The sequence below is a fragment of the Ranitomeya variabilis genome, chromosome 3 (genome assembly GCF_051348905.1).
Source record: "Ranitomeya variabilis isolate aRanVar5 chromosome 3, aRanVar5.hap1, whole genome shotgun sequence".
NCBI classification, from domain to species: domain Eukaryota; kingdom Metazoa; phylum Chordata; class Amphibia; order Anura; family Dendrobatidae; genus Ranitomeya; species Ranitomeya variabilis.
Window position 1 is genome coordinate 643,664,248 of NC_135234.1, and position 25,770 is coordinate 643,690,017.

General features: G+C 47.1%; 1 protein-coding gene across 3 annotated transcripts in view; it reads right to left on the reverse strand.

Moving 5' to 3' along the window:
- The window catches only part of LOC143816822 (retinol dehydrogenase 7-like), a 114,456-nt gene that overhangs the window by 4,598 nt on the left and 84,088 nt on the right, over positions 1 to 25,770 (reverse strand). For all 3 annotated transcript variants that reach the window (XM_077297692.1, XM_077297694.1, XM_077297693.1), the window contains exon 3: positions 24,069 to 24,327. In XM_077297692.1, coding sequence (XP_077153807.1) covers positions 24,069 to 24,327 — 259 coding nt within the window. The remainder of the gene's footprint in view (positions 1 to 24,068; positions 24,328 to 25,770) is intronic.

Sequence of the window (25,770 nt, forward strand, 5' to 3'; positions counted from 1 at the left end):
CTGGCAGAAACTCTTTATAAGGGGAAATTCTGGAGAGAGCTTGAATGTCTCCTACCCTACGGGCAGATGTTATCGCTACCAGAAATGCTGTTTTAAGGGATAATGCCTTAATTGAAGCTGATTGTAATGGTTCAAACGGCTCTCTAGTTAATGCTGACAGGACTAAATTAAGATCCCAAGGCATAGATCTATCCTTATGTATGGGTCTAGCCCTACTAGAAGCTTTAATGAACCTTGAGATCCAATAATTATTGGCGATGTTACAGGAAAACAAGGCCCCTAGGGCCGAGACTTGTACCTTTAGGGTACTAGTGGATAGATCTAGCTCTAAGCCCCTTTGCAGGAATTCTAAGATCTGTTTTATAGGTATTCCCTCTTCTAAATTAAAGTCAGAAGAGGCCAGGAATTTCCGCCAGGTTCTAGCGTAGATTGTTGTTGTAATCTGCTTTCTACTTTTCATAAGGGTTTCAATCAAATTTGGGGAGAACCCTTTGTCCTTCAGTAACGCCCTCTCAAACTCCATGCCGTCAAATGGAGACTCTTTACTTGAGGATGGCTGATCGGACCCTGGTGGAGCAAATCTGGGATGTCCGGAAGCACCCAGGGGTCCTCCACTGACATGATCCTGAGCCAGGTGAACCAGGCCCTTCTGGGCCAGAATGGGGCAATCAAAATAACTCTTGCCTGATCTTCTCTTATCTTCCTGATTACCAGAGGTATCAGGCCCAGCGGGGGGGGGGGAACGCATAAGCCAACCGAAAGTCCCAGTTGATCAGAAAGGCGTCTACCGCCAGAGGATTCTCCCTGGGATTTAGGGAACAGAATTTTATTGTCTTTCGGTTGTCCCTGGTGGCAAATAAATCCACCTCTGGATGTCCCCATTTTTGGACAATCTGGTTGAACACGAGACCGTTTAGAGACCATTCCCCTTGTCTCAGGGTGTTGCGGCTTAGAAAGTCCGCTTTCACATTTTCTTTTCCTCTTATGTGCAGTGCGGTTAAAGATAGAAAATGGTTCTCCGCTGTCTGGAATAAACGGTTCGCCACTCTCAGAGATTCGGAATGAGTTCCACCCTGGTGATTTATGTATGCGACCGCCACCTGGTTGTCCGAGAGGATCTTGACGTGGTGACCCTGCAGATATATGAGGAATTTTTTAACTGAAAGTTCAATTGCCATTAACTCTCTGTGGTTAGAGGAGGCTGATGTTAAGGGGTCCCATAGACCCTGAACTATCATGTCATCCATGTGTGCTCCCCAACCTGAAGGGCTAGCGTCTGTTGTTACAATACGTGTCACCCGTGTTACCCAGGGAACTCCCACTGATAAATTGTCACTGTTTAGCCACCATCTAAGAGAAGTAAGGGCTTCTGGACCCAAAGTAATCTGACTCTGCAAAGACCCCTGTAACACTATCATTAACCAGTACCTCGGATTGTAAAGGTCTGGTGTGAAATTGGGCCCAACGGACAGCGGGAATGCATGAGGTTAGAGATCCTAACAGTGACATAGCCTGTCTAAGGGTCATGGATGGTTTATCAATTGCTTTAGACACTTGTTGTTGGATGTGTAACAACTTGTCAGGCGGAAGACCACACTGTTGGGTTTCTGAATTTAACAACAGCCCTAAGAATCTCTGTATCATTTGGGGCTGTAATCGGGATTTTTCATAATTTATGATCCACCCCAGATGCTCAAGTTTGGTTGTGGTTGTTTCTAGTTGTGAGAGGCAATGGTCTGCTGAACTTCCCACTATAAGGAAGTCATCCAAATAGGGGACAATCAGGATGTCAGATTCTCGCAAGTGCGCCATGACTTCGGCCACTAACTTTGTAAATACCCTAGGAGCCGCTGATAAGCCAAAGGGAAGAGCTCTGAACTGGAAGTGACGAATCTGTCCCCCCATTGTCACAGCTACTCTCAGGAATCTCTGGAAGTCTTCATGTATCGGAACATGATAGTATGCGTCCTTTAAATCCACAACTACCATGAAGCAGTGTTTAAACAACATTTTTATTGCTGTACTGACTGTTTCCATTTTAAATGATTCATTGACCAAGAACTCATTAAGGCTTTTGAGATTTGTGATCGTTCTAAACGATCCGTCTGGCTTCTTGATCAGAAAAAGAGGAGAGTAAAATCCCCTCCCTCTTTCTGATCCTGGGATTTCGATCAAAACTTTCTTGGAGCATAAGTTCATGACCTCTGCTTCCAGGGCTGCTTGTTCAAGGGGGGAGGAACGTAAAGGGGTTAACTTAAATTTATCCCGAGGCCAGTGACTAAAGTCAAGTTTTAGACCTTTTGCTATAATGCCTCGGACCCATTTACTGTTCGTAATGTCAAACCATGCTGAAGAGAATGTTGACAGTCTACCCCCCACGGGGACTGCTAGTCATTGGTCTGGCTTTTTCTGTTCTTTTGAGGAACGGCGAAACATATAGCCCCCGTAGCTCTTCCGCATCTATCCTCCCATCTAAAGCTCTCTCTAGAGGGTGAGGACCCGCGTTTTTTTCCGCGACCAAATCTCCTTCTATTGAAGGGCCGACGGTAGGATGCTGAAGACGGATTAGGAAATTTCTTCTTGTCATCCCCCGCTTTCTCCAGCAACTCATCCAGAGTTGGACCAAAGAGATATTCTCCCTTACACAGGATTGCGCAGAGTTTAGCTCTGGATTGTATGTCGCCTGACCAGCACTTCAACCATAAGGCTCTACGAGCCGCGTTGGAGAGCCCTGCCGCTCTAGCCGCCATCCTGACTGAGTCCACCGAGGCGTCTGATAGAAAGGCCGCAGCATTTTGAATTGTTGGTAAAGCCTTCAGAATAGAATCTCTGGAAGCACCGTCCTTGAGCTGGGATTCTAACTGATCCAGCCAGACCATTAAAGACCTGGCTGTACATGTCGCGGCAACCGCTGGTCTGAGAGATCCTGCCGCTGTCTCCCAGGTACCTTTAAGGAAAATGTCCGCTTTTCTATCAAGGGGGTCCTTGAGGGTTCCCATATCCTCAAATGGTAACGAGGCTCTCTTGGATGCTTTTGCCACTGCCGCATCCAACTTAGGGGCTTTGTCCCATGTCTCTACAACCGGATCATCAAAGGGGTACCTGCGTTTTAAAGCTGGCGGTAAGGAACCCTTCTTTTCCGGCTTCTTCCATTCCCGGAGGATCAAGTCTTGAATCTTTTCGTTCACTGGAAAAGATCTATGTTTTTTACGATCCAGTCCGCTGACCATCATCTCTTGCTTTGAGGGCTGCGGCTTGGGGTCTTCTATGCCCATTGTGCCCCTAAGTGACTTGACCACTTTGTCAATCTTATCCAGGGGCAGACAAAATCGTCCAGACTCCTCATCTGATGAAGAGGAGGAAGGACTAGAGTGATAGGCACCCTCTTCTCTTTCTTCCTCTGAAGAATTAGAGTCCAGGGGGGTTCTATGTTTTGAACCTCCTGTTTGGGATAGGGACCGTAGGGATTCCCTTACTTCCAAACGGATCATCTCCTTCAGGTTTGCCGCACTCACAGACTCTTCCGCTACCAGGGGGGGGACAATATAGGTGATAACTACTATCTGACCTAATGTCACTTCCACCCCACCACACCTGTAGACCTCACCGTCTGTTGTATACAGGGGGCACATAATTTCTTAGGACAAGAGTCTGGTAAGGGGACTCCACAGAGGGCACACTCCTTATGTTTTGACTTGTCACTCTTCTTTCCCTAGAATGATAAAGTACAAGGGGCCCGCGTCACAGAGTGAACTTTCACGTAGATCACTTACCCGTGCGCCAAAGTAAAGTACCGGAATGCGAGGGGGTTCTTTCCTAGTCGAAGCTCTTGATCCCTGCCCGGATGAGCTTTTACGACTGGACTGGTCGCTTCTGTCCTTCTCCTTGGGCTTCTGACGCACATCATCAAGCAGCTGCTGCTGCTCACCACCACTCTCCATGATGAACTGCGACCAAAAGCAGGGTTCCAAAGTCATCACCTGCTTAAATCCCCCTTGGATCCGGTCAGCAGATAGGCCAGCGCCATTCCCATTGGCCCAGGATACAGCAGGGAGGATAGGATTCTTGTGGGAGAAACCGGTAATCAGGATACATGGGCGCCGCCATTTTGGATCGACTGCGCATGCGCAGACATCCGGCGACCCGGAAGCGGCTACTAACTCCGCCCCCCCACGTCACCGCACCCGGAAACGCTCCAGCACACGCTGAGAGCGGTGCAGGACGCCGGGGACGGATCGCAGCGCTCCGGGTGTTCACCCACATAATCCTGACGCCGGCACCCCGCAAGCACGGCGCACCGCCAATGGCATATACTTACTGGCGCTGACGCTGATGGAGGCAAGAAATCCCCTGGACTCTGCTCCCTGCTGCGAACGCCACCGACGTGCAGTCCAGCAAGGACCACCGTGGCGTCTCCAGGGATCTCCGCACCGGCCGAGGTAGGAGACCCCCTCGCTACCGGATTCGGCCGGCCGGCCTGGGCTCCATAAGATTCATCTGTAGGCACCCGTCCCCTTAGGAACAGGAAACCAACTGATGCAGGGGAGAGGTGCCGCCCTTTTGTATCTGTAGGTTTCCTGTTCCTAATGGGCGGATCCCCTCTCTCGTCGTGCTGTCATGGGAGTCCGAGTAAATTTCTGTTTCTCTTTTTTTTGTTTTTTTAGGTTATGCACATAGATGGCCTTGGTGCAAGAAGATGGCATATCCGGTGCTTGTATAAATAGACATACAATGTGGGATATATATTACTTGTTATTCCTTCCCTTTTCTAGTGAACATCTCTGCTGATAAGTTCTAATATCTTTATATCTGTTCTTGTTTTCATTACATGATAAGTGGATGTGCTAGTACATAGGGGGTGTTCCTGTTATCCTTTGATGCATACTGAGGTGTGTGATATCCAGCATTATTTGACTGATGGATGTTGCTTTGTTCATCGCGCTATACAGGGGGCGTTCCCTCATAGATGGGACGTAGCTGAGTGGCATCACATGGTTGGTTTGCAACTGCGGGTCCTCTGCGCATGCTCGAGGTTGCGGTGATGGGCGTTCTTTGTTTCTTTCACTTAGCCGCGTCATGTGATGATGACGCTGCGGTGGGTGGAGCATTGGATGCCTGGACGCCGGCACACGAGTGTGGAGCATTTGAGACTGGGCTCTAAGTAAAGAGGTAAATATGACGACTCTACACATTGGAGCAGATACATGTGCTCCTTTTGAGCGCCAGGTGTAGTGGTCGATCTATTGGCTGCCTGCCTTTATTTGTAAACATAGCGTGTGTGTTCTACAGGGATTGGCATATGACATTGTGGATGTGCTGATTGATTGGTGGACCTATGGAGGTAGTACATTGGTCGAATGGGCACATGTGGGGTATGAGCAAAGGAGGACACATTTGATTCGCTACGAGATATCATGCTGAATGTACTGCATATTGTGATTGGTACATGGTCGCTATGGACACCTGGATATGTTTGCAAGTTGTGCCTTTAAACAGGGACTATGTAGGTTATTAATGTAGTTGTATGGAATTTTTTGACTGTACCCTAATATCTGTGATATGCATATTATGTAATTTTGTTTAAGTGTGTTTATGTATTATTTTAAATTGTATATATTAGATGGTGGTTGCTGTATGGTGATTGGTGGATGGCAATCCACTTCCTATATAAGTCCACCATTACCAATGTGTTTTATGCTTGAAAAAACCCTTGTGGTTGAAACGTCGCATTTTGGCAAATAAAGGAATCGTTTTTGTATACTTCACCTGGATTGGATGCGGTCCTTCATTACTAATTTGGAACCTGAAAACCCATCTCTTCAGGAAAGCCTACAGCCTACAATAACCATTGTGCCGCCTCACCACCGCCAGAGCCGCCACCGTCACCCCTACCTTCTGTCTCTTCCCCACTATCCCATAGAATGTAAGTCCACAAGGACAGGGTCCTCTACCCTCTGTACCAGTCTGTCACTGTAAACCTGTTTACTGTCAACGATATCTATAACCCTGTGTGTAACCCCCTTTCTCATGTACAGCACCATGGATGACTACAACATTAGGTCAGACTGCATTCCTCTTGCGAGAGCTTCACATCACTTCACCCTGCACAGCCGCCCGTTCTTTGGACAGGATTGTGCACTGGCATAGAAATACGGACGTTTCGGGTGATGCAATGCAAGGCTCTCACATTGCTCTTGCATAATTGGCATATAAGGGGTTGACTTATATAAAGCCCCTCTTTTGTATGGTATTGTAGAATTTACAATAGCCATCACTCATGTAAGAAGTGAAATCTTGCATTGTACTATACCTATATTTCTCTGCTGTATCTGTGTATCATGAATCATGGTATGTGTTAAAGGGGGGCCCACTGAGACTTTTGCCCGTGGCCCTCAAAAACCTGGAGCCGGCCCTGCTGCAACACAAGAGTGATTAATCTGCAGGGACTGGATCTCCTGGTCAGACATTTGGTCTGCAGGTGTGTTCCATTCCTCCCCGCCACCCCCCCCCCCCCCATTTTTGTTTAATCGCTTCTCCAATATCTGCAATAAATGTACGACACAAGTTAAAAGTGAGTGTACGGAGCAGGCTCACACACTGAGCCCACCCCATACCTTGTAGACAGGTAGATCACGGCTCTACAGCAGTATTAAAAGAAAAGGGAGAGGGGTGAGTTGGGGGCAACATTATACAACACAGTGACCAAATCTTGCCAAAGTGTTAGATGTTGTAAGCTCACAATGTCAACAAATACATAAAAAAAAACAGAATAACTTCATACCTAGACATTAGGTTTGTTAAAAATTGACTTAAGGCTGGAATATCTGAAGTGTTGCGAGCGATTGAAAGGTTCTGATGCGCATCAGTTTAATATAAGATATTGGGAGTTTGTGCCTGTGGGCTATAGGTGGAGAGGGATAGATGACTGCATGAAGTGGCAATCAGGCAAATTGCTTAGGAATCTACTTCGGTTGGCGTTATATTTGCCAAAAGCTTCCATATTTTAAGAAGGAACTGTGGATGGGTATGAGTTTCCTAACTAGCGAGTTTCTCAAATTGGTGGATAAAACTAAGTTTTTAGCATCCATTCTGAGTGGTTAGGAGTAGTAGGTTAGGAGTAGTGATGAGCGAGTACTTGTCGCTCGGGTTTTCCCGAGCACGCTCGGGTGGTCTCCGAGTATTTGACTGCTTGGAGATTTAGGTTTTCATCGTGGCAGCTGAATGATTTACAGCTACTAGCCTGCTTTTTTACATGTGGGGATTCCTTAGCAACCAGGCAACTCCCACATGTACTCAGCCTGGCTACTAGCTGTAAATCATTCAGCTGTGGCAAGGAAAACAATCTGAGCAGTTACAAATACTTGGAGAGCACCCGAGCAATGAGTACACTCACTCATCACTAATTAGGAGGCATTTCTCATTATCAGTGTAAGGGGATTAGTTTGGCAGCTCCTAGTAGAAGTACTAACAGGCCACGCTTTTTAGGTTAAAAATGATTTGATGAGTATGAAAGTAAAACCTATGCCGATGTTATGCTACATTCACATTTGTGTTGTGCGCCGCAGCATCGGCGCCGCAACGCACAACGCTGGAACAACGCATGCACAACGCATGCATAACGCTGCGTTGTGACGCATGCGTTCATTTTTTGGACGCAAAAAAAATGCATCATGCTGCGTCCTGACGCTTGCGCCAAAAATGACGCATGCGTCACAAAACGCAAGACAACGCATGTCCATGCGCCCCCATGTTAAATATAGGGGCGCATGACGCATGCGTCTCCGCTGCAGCGCCCGACACTGCGGCGCACAACGCAAATGTGAACGTAGCATTAAAGTGACTAATTAGACCTAATTTTCATAAGGTTGACCATTTTCATCCAAAATTATCTAATGCTACTTTCACATTTGCGTTGTGTGCCGCAGCGTCGGGCGCTGCAGCGGCGACGCATGCGTCATGCGCCCCTATATTTAACATGGGGGCGCATGGACATGCATTGTCTTCCGTTTTGTGATGCATGCATCATTTTTGGCGCAAGCGTCAGGGCGCAGGGGACGCAGCATGATGCATTTTTTTGCGTCCAAAAAATGAACGCATGCGTCACAAAAAGGCAGCATTATGCATGCGTTGTGCATGCGTTGTTTCAGCGTTGTGCGTTGCGTCGCCGACGCTGCGGTGCACAACGCAAATGTGAACGTAGCATTATTTTTATGACAAACCGAATATGGCAAAGTGTCACAAATTTAAAACTGCAGCATAGATTAGTTTCTGATAGCCTAAAACGTCTGCAACATTTTGGATTATGTGCACACGTTGCAGATTTGTGCAGAATTTTCTGCATCTCCTGGCAGAAAACGCAGGTGCAGATTTGATGCGTTTATGCGGATTGTGTGTTTTTACCCCTGTGGATTTCTATAATGGAAGGGTGCAGAAACTCTGCAGATCCACACAAAAAGTAGTGACATGCTCCTTTCAATCTGCTGCATTTTCCATGCAAAATTTTCCGCACCATTAGCACAGCATTTTTTATTTACCTATTGACTTACATTGTACTGTAAATCACTTTGCGTTTCGACACGGGAAAAAACACTGTGGATCCGCAGTAAATCCGCATCGTGTGCACATAGACTTGTTGGCAGAGCTTAACCAGAACATTGCTGAAAAAGTTGTGTCAACCTTGCATAGAGCAGACTGAGGAAACTTTGCTTCAAAGTGAAAATCCATGATAGAAGTAAACAATTCCTTAAAAGTGCTGTCCTACTCATGATAGGAAGTCTAAAGAAAAAGTTATATAGGTTTGATGGACCAAAGAACCAGAAAGTCTGTTCACGGCATGGTATTTGGGAGCATTAAACAGAAAGCGACTGGACCAGAAGGAAGGGAATACTCTTTGGCGGCAGCTCCCAAGAGCAAGAAGTCTGACAAATGATTCGGCTCCACAGGTGGGAGTCCCTCTCTTCCTCCCAAGCTGGGAGAGCATTTCCTCCAGTGCCTGGATCTACAGCAAAACAGGCTCAAGTTTAAAGCTGTCTTTTCATATGCATCTGGAGCGCCCCCAGACGCAGGGCCGCGGGGCACTCGATACCGGGCCTCTGTCTCGGTCCTGGGGTCGTCACGGTGGCTAGGCCCGGTCAGTGACCCTGCTAAGGGGCGTCCAGTGAAAGGTGTAGATGGTGGTGTGCGGTGCAGGTAGCAATAAATGACGAGGACACAGAGTTGCAGTCTCTTTACCTCTTTACTGAAGGCCCCAAGATCCTCAATCCAGAGTACGGTTAACAGGGCTGTCTGAGACTGGCCGGTCCGATGGCACCTCCAGAGCTCCCTTTGAAGGTGGAAATCTGTGCCTTCCTTCTAGCGCCTGTGTGTTGTAGTACTTCCCTGCTGAGCACCACGGGATAGTCCTCACAACTGTTGTGTTTCTTTCTGACTTTCTGATGTTCTTTCCCACAACTTATATCTGTTCTGATGTTCTTCTCCGTCCCCCAGATGATATGGATAGGACGCACCCGTATGACGGGTAGGCCTGGAGTTCTTCCGGGACCCTAGTGACGCCCCTCTCCCACAGTTGCCCCCTATGTCTGCTTAGGTGAGACAGCCAACCTATAATTAACTGTCCTGCTGTTGGTTTGAAGTAATGCTTGGAGCCTAATACTTCCTCGGCGTTCCCGGCCACCGGCTACGCGCCTCAGTAGGATGTTGCCTCGATCTTACAGCACGACTCCTACTGGCTCTTATCTCCTTTTTGCTTTGATCTCGTTTCTCACTCTCCACAATAAACCTCGCTTCTTTGCCTTTCTTGGGGTACCGCCGCGATGAAGCGCAGGCACGGTTCCTTAACGTTCTTTCCTGTTCACTAGGCCTCTGTCAGGATCCCACCCCTGACAGGGACCCCCTGAATCTTCCCCCTGCAACACCCTCTGCCACAGGATGTTGCCTGGTTCCAACCCAGTCAGCTTCTCCCTAACTTTCTATCTAACCCCCAGTATTACCAGATTGTGAGGAGTGGCCTAATACATAGCGCCCTTAGCTCCCCCTGGAGGCCAGACTATGAAGTGTATTGGTGTCTGTGATACCTGGTCAGGTGAACTCGTTCACGTTCAGTGCCATCAGACGTACCATCACTCCCCTTAGCGGCGGAGCATCAGAACTGCAACGACCAGGACTCTGGGGCGCTGCACATCCACTAGAGAGATCAGGACATCTCCATGGACATCCCCTGCAGGAACAGCTGGCGCTGGAGACAGGTTGTAGGTCTGTTAAAGAATATTGCTGGGTCTTATAATAGACAACTCCCAAGAATGTAGTCTTCCAAAGGAAAGAGATAATCAACTTCATCCATCTCAGTGGCAATAGAGAATCCCATTTTCTCAGGAAGGCAGCGGCCCTGCTGGGTTCTGTCACCTCCTTTATTATGGCGGTCAAGTGCGCCCAATTCCACACAAGGGAGTTGCAAAAGGGGCATCATGGAAGACAAGGTAGCTTTACAGGGACGGCTAGAAGGCAGGCTGACAGTTACCCATAGTGTACTCCACTCTCTCCTTTGGTGGTTGCGTATAAGATCAGTTCCAAGTGGGGCTCCGCAGCAGGGTGGTAACTGATGCCAGTCCCGGGGGGAAGTGGAATCTATGTAAACAAACATCTGGTGCAGGGGAAGTCGTCAAAGGGGAGAGAGATTCGCCTCAAACATGTGGGGACTCAGCAGTGGAACAGGCACTGAGCGGATTGTTGTCCTTCCTGCGGAATCACCATGTAAGGATCTCTTAGGACAACCAGGTAATCGCAGCCTACATAAATCACCAGGGGGCATTCATTCTATATCTGTAATGTTAGTGGCAAAGCAGATATTTGTGATATCAGAAGAACATTTCCTCTCCTTATTAGCCCTACATATTGGAGGAAAGGAAAGTTACAAAGCAGATTTTCTAAGCTGCAAACAATCAAGAAGAGTGGTCGCTAAAATAAAAAAAACAAAAAAACACAAACAAACAAAACCTGTATTCGATCAGATTGTAGACATGTGGGGGTCTTCCAAAAATAGATTTTTGCATCCGGATAGAACAGAAAAGTCCAGAAACGTTGTTCCCTAAACCTGGGGAAAAGCCCTCAGATGGTAGATGCCTTAATGACAAGATGGAACTTCAGTCTAGCTTATGAGTTTCCTCCTGTATGTCCGATTCTGTCAGCTCTAAAGAAGATCAGGGAACAAAGCAAGGATTTTTTTTTTTTTTTTTTTAATTCCCTTTTGACCAAAGAGGCCTTGGATCTTCTGGCTAAGGATGATGTTTGTCATGGATCCATGGGTTCTCCCGGAAGATCCTGATCTGCTATCCCAATGGAAGTTTCATCATCACTATTCTCTCTCACAAATGGACAATGATCCTTAAAAACACACGTCAATCCACAATAGACTACCTCAAAAAGCGCAAGTTGAAGATTTTACAGTGGCCTTTAGTCCCCTGATCTGATAATCATTGAAAGTCTAACTAGATGTCAAGGAGTTACCACGACAGGAGCCAGAAGACTGTCTGATTGCACCTACTCCTGCTCTGAAAAAAGCAGCACTTTGCCTTCTTTTTAGACAGTAAACTTCATTTGCCAGTACAGGGGTTAATCAGTGATGTTGTGAGCTCTGGTAGTATGGGCTTTCAGCTGAGCATGTTAGCAATTCCTATCCCCTATATAATCTGGGTCCTGACAGACATTAATGTAAATATATATGACATAGCACAACAGTTATTTGTGCTCAAGTAGGAGCCCAGACCTTTATACTTAGCTGAATAAAACTTGGCACACAACGGATTAGTAATCAATGATTTTAGTATAATTCACGATAGGTGTAAATCCAAACATAAGTACAATGATACAGATGTTTTGGTTGAACAGTAGCGAACTTCAGTGTACTACAAACAAATTGAGAGTGTAAAAACTAAATGAAAACAAAAATATGTTCATCCCTAAATCAAAATAATCATAAGAAGATAGTAAAGATGGGGGAGGAAGAAAGCATTCAATCTCTGTCAATGGATCCTCTGGTGGGTAAAAGTGGAGGATCCAAACAAGAGAATCAATGTCTCCTATGTACATGAATTAGGGTGGCACAAACCATATTATACAACCTCAAAAACATGTCCAATTAGAGGTTTCATAAAAATGAGCATTTAATCTTGACGTAAGGGGTACAAGTGACTCATAACCACCTTTACTGACTTAAATGTCTAACCTTAAATACTTACTGCATCGGATCTCTCGTAAACTGCCTTATGGTAAGATCCCCTCCTGAATAACGACATTACACCAGATTTGGATTAAATGGTCACAGCAGCCTTTTATTAAACAAATACAACATGTAAACAATATCTCTCCAGGGAGTGGTGGTCCTCGAAGCCTCAAAAATAACCTCAAAAATAACCTTGCAGAAATTCAAATTGTGTACCTTGGCCTCCAGGCTTAGTCTTGCCTCCAGCCGCTAAGCACCAGCTCGGAGGCAGATAGTGACCAACCCGGCCAAGCCAACCAAATCCTTTAATCAGCCCCTCCACGGGCTGATCTACCATATCCACTCACAATCCACTCCAGGGGAGTCCAGGACCACTAGAGGTCCCCCCCCCTTAGAATCCGCCCATTCCTCACTTTCCACCAACTTTGAGGACCTCCCTCCCCCGCCACCAACAAATGTTTTGACACCTCAAACATTTGTGTCCCTCCAAACCCCTCTCAATTCCTTCCTGAACAGCGAGACACCACATGTCAACCCCAATTGCATTTAAATGCACGCCATCTACCCTCCAATATTCGCCCTTTCCGGATTCCAAATTTACATGACGCATTACCAATGCCCCATTCCGCGCCATGAACTGAGATACCGCCCTGTTCACTTTTATTCTGGCCTTATTTATCCCCTCAATTGAGCGAGCACCTCGCCACACCTTCCTCGGGATAATATCCGACCAGACAACTAATAACTTCGGAAACGCCGCCCAAAGTCTTAAAATGTCGAACTTAATGTCCCTTATCAATTCCCTTACAGGGCCTTTTGCCCAAGTAATTGCCGCCCAAATGAATTACTACCACATCCGGAGCTTGATCCAAACGAACAAACTGGTGGAACTCCGGCAAAAGCTGGCTCCATATCATTCTGCATTTCCCGATCCACCGCAGAATCGCTGTCTCTTGAGAACCCCAGTTACCGCCCATCCGGCTGAATTGCGGCCCGCAAAGCCGCCCAAAAAACGAAAGTGGCCCATGATCCACACCAGCCGATGCTCGCGGCCTGAAATAGATAACACAATAAGAAAAAAAAACAACTCAACTATAAAACCATTGGACCAAGTTCGGGCGGATATAGGAAGTGAATCTCCTCGACTCCCACCGACCGATCTTTTTTACCACCACCTCACCCAGGCCCCTCCTGGCAGCTTCCGTCGCTGCGCCAATCCTAAATGAGTGCCCACTGTAATCCCCCGGTGAAATTCCCCCTGCGATCAAACATTTCTTAAAAACCGCTATGAACTGAAAGCGAGATAAAAAGGAACAGTCCTCATGGACCAAAAGGGGGTTGGACAATCCTCCGCCCATCCCCATGAAAGCATTGACACAGGACCGGGCATAACGGGGAACCGGCCACCTTAAATAACACCACTTTACAGCCTTCACCTTGACTGTGTGTCTTAGAAAATCGAAGCCGAATAACTACCCTATCATTATACACATCCATGTCTTCCCTCAACAAACCCCCTTTGGTTCTTTTAAAGGGGCTGACCAACTCCCCTAACCGAAAGGCTCCAAAGAACGCTTATGCGAAGTCTGCCTTAAAAAGAATTATTTCCCATTGCGATGAACAGACCAAAGCTAACGGATTGCCCAAAATTAAAGGGAACCCGTCGCCTGAATTTGGCGGGACCAGTTTTGGGTCATATGGGCAGGGTTTTCGGGTGTTTGATTCACCCTTTCCTTACCCGCTGGCTGCATGCTGGCCGCAATATTGGATTGAAGTTCATTCTCTGTCCTCCGGAGTACACGCCAGCGCTAGGCAATATTTTTTAGCACTACATGCCCTGGACACCTCTTCGCTCAGAGCGCTGATCTTATCCCCAGGCAGCCTGCACACCATTTCTAAGGTATCGATTTCTATACCCAGAAAACTCAGAACAGTGACTGGACCCACAGTTTTGTCCAGAGCTAAAGGAACCCCGAACATCTTGCACACTCTCCATCGTGTGCAATAGCCCCGAGCAATTGGTACTTTGAGCCGGGCCTATGAACAGGAAGTCATCCAGATAGTGAATGCAAGATCTCAAGCCCGACACGTCTTTCACCACCCACTCCAAAAAGGTGCTAAAAGTTTTGAAGTACGCGCAGGAAAGGGAACAACCCATGGGGAGACAGCGATCGACGTAAAAACCTCCAACCCAATAGCAACCCAGGAGATGCATACTCTCTGGGTGAACCGGTAGTAGCCTGAAAGCCGCTTCGATATTTGTTTTTGCCAACAGTGCGCCACCCCCATATACCCGCACCCAATCCATAGCTGCATCAAATGAAGTGTAAATCACCGAACATAACTGAGGGTCAATTACGTCATTTACTGAGGACCCTTTCGGAAAGGACACATTATGAATCAATCTGAATTTATTGGGTTCCTTTTTTGGTACTACGCCCAATGGGGAAACCCTCAGATTGCGTATAGGCACTACTGGAAAAGGGCCGGCCATCCTACCCAATTTAACTTCGCTTTCCAGCTTTTTAGCAACCACGTCAGGAAATTGCAAAACAGATTTAACAATTTTTGTGGAAAATTTATGTTCCGCATCCACGAATAGAATACGGAAGCCATCCCGAAAACCTCCTTCTAACAAAACTGCAGCTGGTGAATAAGGGTACCTATTTAGAAATGGCACCATCACGTCCAGACGAATTGGCGTCATTCCTTTTTTCAGGACCGTCTCCGCTTCTGTCTGCCACCCTTAAAACATTTGGATGACCAGTGTGGTCCCCCGCAAGTTGCACATTCATGCTTGAAATTGCATTTTCCCCCAAATTTACATGACCCTTCATTGAATGCAAAGCACAGTCCTCTCTGCATTGCCGCTGAGTGTCCCGACTGCCCTGAACCCCCAGCACTTCCAAGAAAAGACTGGCTGCCTGACCCGAAGCGTGACGGGACCATAACCTTCATCCACAAAGCTATATCTTTGTGATCCCACCGAATACTGGGCCTAATGGCCTTCCGCTGCCGGAATTGCTCATCATATCTGAGCCATCCTTGGCCCCCGTAAGTCCGATAAGCTTCCCCAATCGCATCCATGTAACAAAAAAGCCCCGAGCAGTTCTCGGGGGACCTCTCACCAATCACACTTGCCAAAATGGCGAATGCCTGTAACCAATTAGAAAACGTCCTAGGAATCAGCCTAAAAATGCCTCTTTTCTTCCTCCTCTTTAAATCATCTTTGCGCAGCCTGTCCAATTGAAAACATTCTAGTGGTAATAATATTTCCACGTATTCCGCTTTCCAAATTTGATCCCTAGTTTCACTTTTAATTGTGCCCCCAACGGTCCCTCGAAACAAACATACCTCCCCACGGGCCGCGTCATCCAAACGCACTGAGGTATCTTTTTCCGCTTCACCTGCCTGACTGGCAACAGACACGCTAACTGAAGGTACGGCGGCACTCGTCGCCGCAGCATCATTCCCCACGTTATCTGATGACATACTCCTAGAACTCATCAGTGAACCCCCCCCAGAGAACCCCTGAAACTTCCCCCGGATTCCCAAGCCATACCGCAGGAAGAGAAGACCCCATGTTTGAATCCCCCGATCCCCATATTGCCACCAGATCTCTAAGCCCGTGCATGATAAGCCCTAACCCCCCCCTCCCCCGACTCACCCCATAAATACATCCCTACTAACACTGGCAGAGGGAGCTAACACAGGGGTACATGAAAGAAAAGGATTGTTCTCACCTAGCTGCCTGAGCGCTGTGGACCCGGCAGCCGAAGATCCTGAAGCCAGATGCACATGCTCCTCTCCTGAGCTCTCCATCCGTTGGTCCCCGGGTAAGTCACACGGCCGACTGCGGTCCTGTGACACCCCATCCGAAGGTGCAGGGTCCCTTGCTGCTGATGCCGCTGCTGTGAAGATGCCTGAGCCAGCGTAACGCTGCCCGTGCTGGGAAGTGCTCCTATATGCAGCTGTGTGACATGGCCAGACCCCCTGGATGGACTCAGCCCCGGCCTGCGCTGGCTAGAGGAAGTCAGCCCTCCAGCTACCTGCCCTGTCCCAGGCAGAGCGCTGCTGACAGGGCCCGGAAGAACTCTGCCCGTTAGATGCCACACGCCAAGAGGCCTGGGAATAAGGCCCCCGCCTCCTGGAACCGCCCACTCCTCCGTGCTGAGCAGGTTCACCTGACCTGGCGCAGCCCGCCGCTCCTGGTCCCGACACCCGGTGAGTCACACGCGCCGAAATACGTACGCTACTTACCTGGTAGCAGTGTTTTTTCAGGAGCCATGACAGCACAACGAGAGAGGGGATCCACCCTTCAGGGACAGGAAACCTACAGACATAAAAGGGCGGTACCTCTCCCTCGCATCAGTTAGTTCCAGAGCATGAGAGGACCTCCTTGGTTAGTAACACAGAAACAGCATAAACTTTGATACAATTTATTAATTAAGTGAACGTATCTTTTTCAAAAGAGGAAAATAGCGAAAATGTTGAGCCATCCGAGAAACAATAGGGTAGGGAATATAAGGGTGCTGTCATGGCTCCTGAAAAAACACTGCTACCAGGTAAGTAGCGTACGTATTTATTCAGTCGCCATGACAGCACAACGAGAGACTTTCAGAGAAATAAGAAACATTAGGGAGGGATAACAGCCTCAAGCACCCTTCTCCCAAACGTGAGGTCAGAGGAGCTACCCAGGTCTAGTCTATAGTGTCTCAGAAAGGTAGAAGGAGAAGACCATGTGGCCGCCTTACATATGTCTTCAATCGACACCTCGGACCTCTCTGCCCAGGACGTTGCTACAGCTTGAGTGGAGTGAGCCTTTATACCTTCTGGGATTTCAACGCCACCTGCAGTATAAGCGAGAGATAGCCTCCCTGATCCATCTGGCTAAAGTGTTTTTGGATACTCTACAACCCTTTCTAACACCTTGATAAGATATAAAAAGGGAATTATCTTTCTTCCAGGGATCTGTAACTGAAATGTACTTAAGGAGGCATCTTCTCACATCTAGGGAATGAAAATTACGTTCTTTATCATTAGTGGGATTGGAACAGAATGATGGCAAAACCACTTCCTGTAACCTATGGAATTTTGTAGCTACTTTAGGAAGATAGAGTTATTATGAAACCTGATCCCCTCTATCTTCTCTAAACTGCATGTATGGCGGTTGTCTAGATAAGGCCTGTAGATCACTAACCCTTCTTGCCGACGTGAGGGCAACTAGAAGGGCTGTTTTGATCGACAGGATTTTTACTGAAATAGTATCAATAGGCTCAAAAGGAGTTTGTGTTAGAGCTGAAAGAACCAGATTTAGATCCCATGGAACTATGTTTTGCTTAATAACAGGTCTAGATCTAGTAACCGCCTTGAAGAATCTAGAAATCCAGTAATTGCTGGCAAGGTTAGAATTGTACAGTGCTCCTAGAGCAGACACTTGGACTCTAAGAGTGCTAGTGGCCAAGCCTAACTCTAAACCTTTTTGTAGAAATTCTAGAATTTGATTAATACAAGGTTCTTGGCCAATTTGTGCCCCTGAAACTGACAAGAACTTTTTCCAAATTCTGACATAGATGTTAGTAGTAGAGGCTTTTCTACTTTTAAGAAGTGTATTAACCAAATGCCTAGAGAACCCCTTCCCCTTTAGCAGCGACCTCTCAAATTCCACGCTGCTAGGTGTAAGTTGGCTACCCGTGGATGGAGTATTGGACCCTGAGAGAGGAGATCTGGCAGTTCTGGGAGGATCCATGGCTGAGTGACTGACATCTTCCTCAGCCAAGGAAACCATGACCTCCTGGGCCAGAACGGGGCTATCAAGATCACGCGGGCCCAGTCTTCCCGAATCTTCCTCAGAACTATCGGTATCAGGTTTAGAGGGGGAAAAGCATATGAGAGACTGAAGCGCCATGGTATTAAGAGAGCGTCCACTGCATACGGGTTGTCTCTTGGATTTAGGGAGCAGAATCGGTGTAGATTTTTGTTTTCTTGGCTGGCAAAAAGGTCTATCTCTGGATATCCCCATAAGTGAATGATCTGATTGAAGATGGTTGGGTTTAAAGACCAATCCCCCTGTCTGAGCTTGTTGCGGCTTAGATATAGTCGGCCATGGTGTTGAGCTTTCCTTTTATATGAAGTGCCGTGAGGGATAGTAGGTGATTCTCGGCCACCTGAAATATACGATCCGCGATCTCCATTAGTGAACTGGACCGCGTACCCCCCTGGTGATTAATGTAGGCCACGGTTACCTGGTTGTCCGAGAACAGCCTGACGTGACGACCCTGTAGGGGTATAAGAAAACTGTTTAAAGCGCGTTCCACCGCTAAAAGTTCTTTTAGGTTGGAGGACGAGTCTTGTTCTGATTGGGACCATAGCCCCTGGGCCCAATTACTATCCAAGTGCGCCCCCCAACCCTTGGGGCTAGCATCAGTAGTTATTACTCTAGTAACATGGTTAGTCCAAGGAACTCCTCTACATAAATTTGAAACACGTGTCCACCAACTTAGTGAATGAATGGATTCAACGGATAACGAGAATTTGCTGTCAAGCTGGACCCCCAGTTGGCGCGAGTTATGTAGGATATCTCACTGTAGTGTTCTGGTGTGGTATTGGGCCCAAAGAACCGCCGGGATGCAGGATGTAAGAGAACCTAAGAGTGACATGGCATTTCTGACAGAAATTAAAGGAGCATTAATCACCCTCGTGACCAGCTGACATATGCTAACCACCTTCGAATCTGGGAGACGACATTCCTGCCGACCAGAATCTATAACTAGACCCAGAAATTCCTGCGTTTTTAAGGGTTGTAACCGGGATTTTTTATAGTTAATAATCCATCCTAAATCGTGCAATTCTGCAATCACCCTTTCTAGTTGGACTTTACAATGAGATTCTGAATGACCCACAATCAATGAGTCATCCAGATAAGGAACGATCAATATGTTCTGCTCATGTAGGTGCGCCATAACCTCTATCATGATTTTGGTAAATACACGGGGTGCGACTGCGACACCAAAGGGAAGTGCCCAATATTGGAAGTGCTCTACTGTGCCAGCAAGTGAATCCGCCACCCTAAGGAATCTTTGATGATCTACATGTATTGGGACATGGTAGTAGGCGTCTTTAAGGTCCAAGACAACCATGAAGCAGTTTTCAAAAAGAAGCTTTATTGCCGTCTTAACAGATTCCATTTTGAAGGACGGTATTAACAGAAAATTGTTGAGGCCTTTCAAGTTAATAATGGTGCGAAAGGATCCGTCAGGTTTTTTGACCAGGAACAAAGGGGAATAGAACCCCTTACCTCTTTCTTCTACAGGCACCTTGATTAGGACCCTTTTCCGTAGAAGCTCATGAACCTCTGATTCCAAAGCCATTTGTTCTGCAGGAGAAGAACGAATGGGTGTCAGCTTGAATTTATCTCGAGGGACTTGATGGAACTCGAATCTTAGACCTGCTTCTATGATGCTCAGAATCCAAGGACTATTAGTAATTTGTATCCAGGTAGAGTAATAGGCCAAAAGCCTACCCCCCACCTGGTCCGCCAGTCATTGGGGCTTTTTATAGTCTCGGGAGGAATTAAACATGTATCCTCTACCTCTTCTCCTGGTGTTGTCAAATCTGGTATTTTCTCTATTTGATTCTCGGTTAGACCTTCTACGGTTAGACCAGCCTCTATTATAGTCCCGTCTAAAGAAGGGTCTCTTAAGGAAAGGAAACCGTTTCTTATTATCTCCGGCCTTATCCAGTAGATCATCCAGCACTGGCCCAAACAAATGTGATCCTTCGCAGGGAATATTACAGAGCTTCGACCTGGCTTGTAAATCTCCCGGCCAACACTTAATCCATAGCGCTCTTCGGGCTGCGTTGGACAAGGCAGAAGATCTGGCGGCAAGTTTAACTGAATCCGCTGACGCATCAGAAAGAAAAGCAGCCGCGTCCTGTATAATGGGCATAGAAGCTAAGATCTCGTTCCTGGGGACCTTGTTCCTGAGTTGGTCTTCCAAGTGTCCGAGCCACACCATCAGTGACCGAGCTGTGCAAGTGGCTGCGACTGCTGGTCTCAGGGAACCTGCTGATGTTTCCCAGGTACCTTTAAGGAATACGTCAGCTTTCCTATCTAAAGGGTCCTTCAGACTCCCCAAGTCCTCAAACGGAAGAGACGTTTTCTTGCACGCTCTGGCTACTGCCGCATCCAGCTTCGGAACCTTGTCCCATGAGGATGATGCTTCCTCCTCAAAGGGATACCTCCTTTTCAAGGCTGGAGGAAGTGACCCTTTTCTTTCGGGCTTCTTCCATTTCCTTGAAATCAATGATTTGATCTTTTCCACTACAGGAAAGGACCTCCGGGATTTCCGATCCAGACCCCTGAACAGGATATCCTGAATGGAACATTCCGACTGAGGTTCCTCAATCCCCATCGTGTTGTTGACAACTTTTACTAAGTTATTTATTCTGTCGAGCGATAGACAGGCTCGACTGGACTCTATGTCCTCTGATGAGACCGATGATGGGAGAGAGTCAGAACTCTGTCCATTCGAGTCTGAATCTGACACCGAGACTGGGGATAACTCTTCTTTTTGGCCTCCTTTTGCGACCTCATGGAGCCGCTCACTTCTTGCCTAACCAATTGTCTTAGTGTAGAAGTGAGGTTAGGGGCCTCCTCCTCAACCAGGCGCTGTATACAGGATTTACACAGTGTCTTTTTATGGCCATCAGGGAGTGGTTCAGTACACTCGGCACACTGTCTATGCCTGGATTTAGTTAAGCATTTTCTCCCCTAGTAAGGAGAGAGGGAATACAAGGGAGGACAATAATCAGTAAGCGAACTTTCACATAGATCACTTACCCAGCCCTGCAGTGAATGGTACCGTAGACGGGGGGTCCTTTCTAGCCGGGTTTTCTTTACGGCCTGAGGACTTATCTGACTTTTGAGCCTTACTAGCTGTACCAGCGCGACTGCTGCCACTGGATCGGCGCTGGGAGACCGCAGGCTCTTCCGATTCCACATTGCGCTGCTGCGGAGTTCCGTCTAGCGATTCCATTATGCAGGGAAATGGCCAGGAACACCTTGTGGCTTGTATGCAGCGCTTAAATAATGCCCCCGGAAAGGTACCACCCCCGGATGGGGGTCAGCAGGGAGAGGAAGTAGCGAGTCCGGCACCACCAACAGGGTCCGCTCTACCCCTGGGCCCCGCCCCCGCCGTTGACCGCCGCAATTGCCGCTTCCCCCGGTATCTAATCGGCCAAAACGCCGGAGCGCCGCCATTGGCCGGAAGGACGCAACTGCGCATGCCCCGTCGCGTCATCACACCGCACCGCCCAGCCGCGTCACTTCCGGTCGCGGCTGCAGCCGGCACAGCAAGACGCGATTGAGGATGCAAGCAGCGTCCCCAACCAATGCACACGCCTCCCGGAGACGCGGACAGACTGCAGAGTCCCGGCAGGTGCAGTTATCCAGGAGGAGCCCCCATACTCACCAGGTAACCGGCTCTGTAGACCACCATAGAAGCTAGCCCCGTCACGTAGGCTGCTTCCTCCTGCCGCCACCAACACAAACAGTTCCCCTGCCGTGTGGTGCTTCCAGCCTCCTGGCTAAGCCGAGGTGGGGGACCCCCGCCACCTGTATCGGCCTGTCAGGAGTGGGATTCCTTCTAATCTTCGACCTTCTTCATAAGGCCTGCCTGAAGAGGTTCCGCTGTCAGGGACAGGAAACCAACTGATGCGAGGGAGAGGTACCGCCCTTTTATGTCTGTAGGTTTCCTGTCCCTGAAGGGCGGATCCCCTCTCTCGTTGTGCTGTCATGGCGACTGAATAAATTGTCAGTTTCTTATCCAAATCACCCCCTCAGTAAGCTCCTCTTGCTTGCTCCTCCCTGACTCAACCAAACCCCGCCCCCCCTCTGTCCAAATTCAAAAGTACACAGCCCAAGCAAACTAATTAACCCCGACTTGCCCACCCTGAGGTTCTGCCATTTCCCGTGACCCCGTCACGCTGGCCTCCCTAGAGGGCCAGGGGCCCAGTACGGCCTTTCCTTGACAACAATGCTATCCTCAATAGTATGGGTGTAAGAGGGAATAAGAGGGGAAAGGTGATCAACCTACCCAAGTGCAATCAGGATTCGTGTATTTAAAATGTCAGGAGGATATTACTCGCAAATTCACAATGTCCTGTCATTAAAGTAAGGTAAGTGGATTTAGGTCTCTCTCAGTGGATTCAAAATGTTTACCAAAATATATCATGGAGGTGAAATGTTATCGTGCTTCCTATAGGGCAGTTGTGATAGATAATGCCAAGTATTGATCCACCTGGGGTTTGAACATACCGAAGTAGGAGAAAGACAAGAGTGTCCACTTTAAGTTATGCAGTGAGACTGCAATATAAGTGTACAATGCATCCAACTCTGAACACCCGTATTCTGATGCTAATGACTTATGGGAACTCAAAAAAAAATGCTGCCAAACATTGTTTAATGTACTTACACACATGACACTGGTATCTCCTTGGATGTGGTATCCACCATTGATATTGATTATATTTTTGGCAAACATCGTGAATCTACTGCGATAGACCTAAATCCTGACTGAGACTGTCAGAGCTAGCTTATGCTGCATTGCTGGGAGGCTAGGAGTTGGTGGTTATATCAGAAGGCATTTGGTTGGTTTATATGTGGCTGTTGCTTGGTTTTGCATGTGTGATAATTCCCTTCTCCTAGATTTTCTTTCCCCATCCTCCACTTCCTGGTGCATTGTGTTATATGTGAGTGAATATTGATATGCTGTTATTTTCCGTTGCACCTATTCATCTGGATGGTGTACTACAACGCTCAACTATTCTCTAGGCGAGTGGATAGGTCCAAACTGAGGGCAGATTCAGGAAATAAGGCCAGGTACGCTTCCCTGGCATCTTCATCTTCAGAAGCAACCAAGGGAACAGGGTGAGCTAGGGTGCCCCCTAGCATTATGGACAGGGAAGGAATCCCTGGTCACCTGGCAACAGTTGTAACACTAGACCTCAGAATAGCAGTGCATGCAAGACTCAAGAATCTCACAGAACTGGAAGAATGGATGAAAATCCCACAAAATTGAGACTCTTGCTGGCTACGAAAATTAATTTACAAGTTTATACTTGCAAACAGGGTGCTACTTGGTACTAACCATACAGTGTGACCAAACTTTTGAATCAACCCATTTTCCCCTTTTGTAATTTATGGCTGAGTATTAATCTGCTGACACAATAAATATATATACAAAAGAAAATTTAGTAGGTTCCCCTGTCTTGGATAACCTGACAGCTGTGTACTGCAAATCCCAGCTTTACCAAGGGTGGATTTCAAGAATAGAGGATGCACCAAGCTGTTAAAAAAAATAAATAAAAACCACACACACAACATGAAGGAGGTTATCCCCTCACCCCCCAACCCCACCCCCATTTTTGATAGCCAGCCAAGCCAAAGCAAACATCTGGGGGTTGCAGCCTGCAGCAGTCAACTATATAAAGCAAAACTATCAGAAATACAAGTGGACCCACTTTTTTTTTTTCTTGGAGAACAGAGTCAAATGTCAACTGTTCAAATAAAGAAATTGAACCTGAACTCAATCCTCTTCAAGACCATACACTTTAACATTTATACAATTAGCCAAACAAGCCTAGTGTCCAGGATAAAGGCTCCATTATGGCATACTTGAGGAATATTGGTTAAGTCCTTCCATTTCACAAACATGAGTAATCGATGTCAGAGTATAAATTGCTGACAAGTAAAGTCTTGCACCATATCAGACTCATTGCATAAAATACAAAATTCCATAAAGACATGCAAGAAATAAAGGAATTTTAAAAATGTTGTTCAAACTTGTACCTCATAGAGTCTGAGAAAGCTTCTATGCCAAATCTGGAAATACTGTATCCTCCTCCCACAAATGCTAACCTGCCCATCACACTGGACACGTTAATAATTCGTCCTCTGGCTCTTATAATTAGAGGAAGTAGATTTAGGGTCACATCAATCATCCCAAGTAAATTGACATTGAGCACTTTGACAAAGTCATCTTTGTTAAGCCATCCATTGGGGGCCATAGGTACGGAAATGCCAGCATTATTCACAAGTCCCCATAACCCTGTTAACAGAAAATGAGAAAGAAAATGTATAGTTAGTAATCTAACAGTACTGTAGCTAATGTTCTGTTCATGTGGAATACATATGGACAGTACTAAGTGCAAAGTGAAGTGTTATTTGAGTTAAGAAAAACAACAACAAAAAAAACACAGTAACAAGAGATCACATAAAATATTGATTACTGGTAGAGTTAAGCAAATTTGCTTGGGTCCCTGGTTATTTGGCAAGCTATAGTGCTTACTGAATAAGCTGCAGAGAGAACCCAGCTTCTTGGAATGCGCAGGCTGATCAGCTGTTCGGCACTGCAGCTGAATGTGTCGTGGTTGTGTGACAGTCACGACATGCATGCATGTGTTGCAACAGTCACAGCCACGACACAGTCAGCTGCAGTGCCGAACAGCTGATCAGCTGGCACGTTCCAGGAAACCGGGTTCTCTGTGCAGCTTCTTCGGTAAGCCCTATAGCCTGCCGAATAAGCAGGGACCCGGGCAAATTTGCTCAACTCTAAGGACTGATAGGTAGCTTCATGTTTTTACAATGCAAAGCTAATGTTCAAGGGTAATGTTTTTTCAGAACCTATGACTGCACCAAGAGAGGGAGATCCACCTTTCAAGGACAGGAAGCCTTCAGGATAAAAATGTAAGAGCGTGTTGCTGTTATGGACAATAAGGAACACTGTCACTTTAAGAGACTACACCCCCTTGTCTGGTGTGATGGAATGTTCTGCTTCTCCCCTGCAATTAGACTGTTTGAATAAACTGGACTGTGCAGAGGGTGGGGGTGGAGCCTGAACAGCTTGTTTGAGCTGAAGCTGCTGCAGAGAGAACTTTGTGCTTTCTGCAAGAGAGGACCCACACCCTGTAATGGAGTGGACTTGTGAAATTTGACAGACTTCTCCGGGTGCAGCAAGAGTGGCTGTCCTGTGCGAGTTTGAGAAGCCACGAAGATACTGAGAAAGGGATTTACAGTTTCCAGGAGCACCTCCAGGACCCAGAAGCAAGGAGGAGAAGACCACGTTTCATGGAGCTGGCAGAAAGAGCGCACCACGGTACTGGACTGTTGGGGGGCCCCCCCGGGACTGCATCTGAGTTCCCAACATCACCATGAGTTTGTTCCTGTTTTGTGCACATTAGGACCTAGTGTAGGCTTCAATAGTCAGTACACAGGAGCCGTGTGGCCTTAGTAAAGCAGTAAAGTAAGCTTAGTAAAGGCCAGGGAGGTTATACGTAGAGTAGCATTATTTGTTTATTGTTCGCATTTACTTGTGTGACGTATGTTGATTCTGTAATAGTTGGAGCACTCTGCTATTTTACGGACAAGCTAATTTACAAAGTTATATTCTTTATGTTTTGCCATTGCATACCCCTGTTAGCATCTTCCTCATCCACTTCATTCCTTGCCTTCCAATAATTCTACCCTTTGTTTGCACCTCATCTTGTGTACG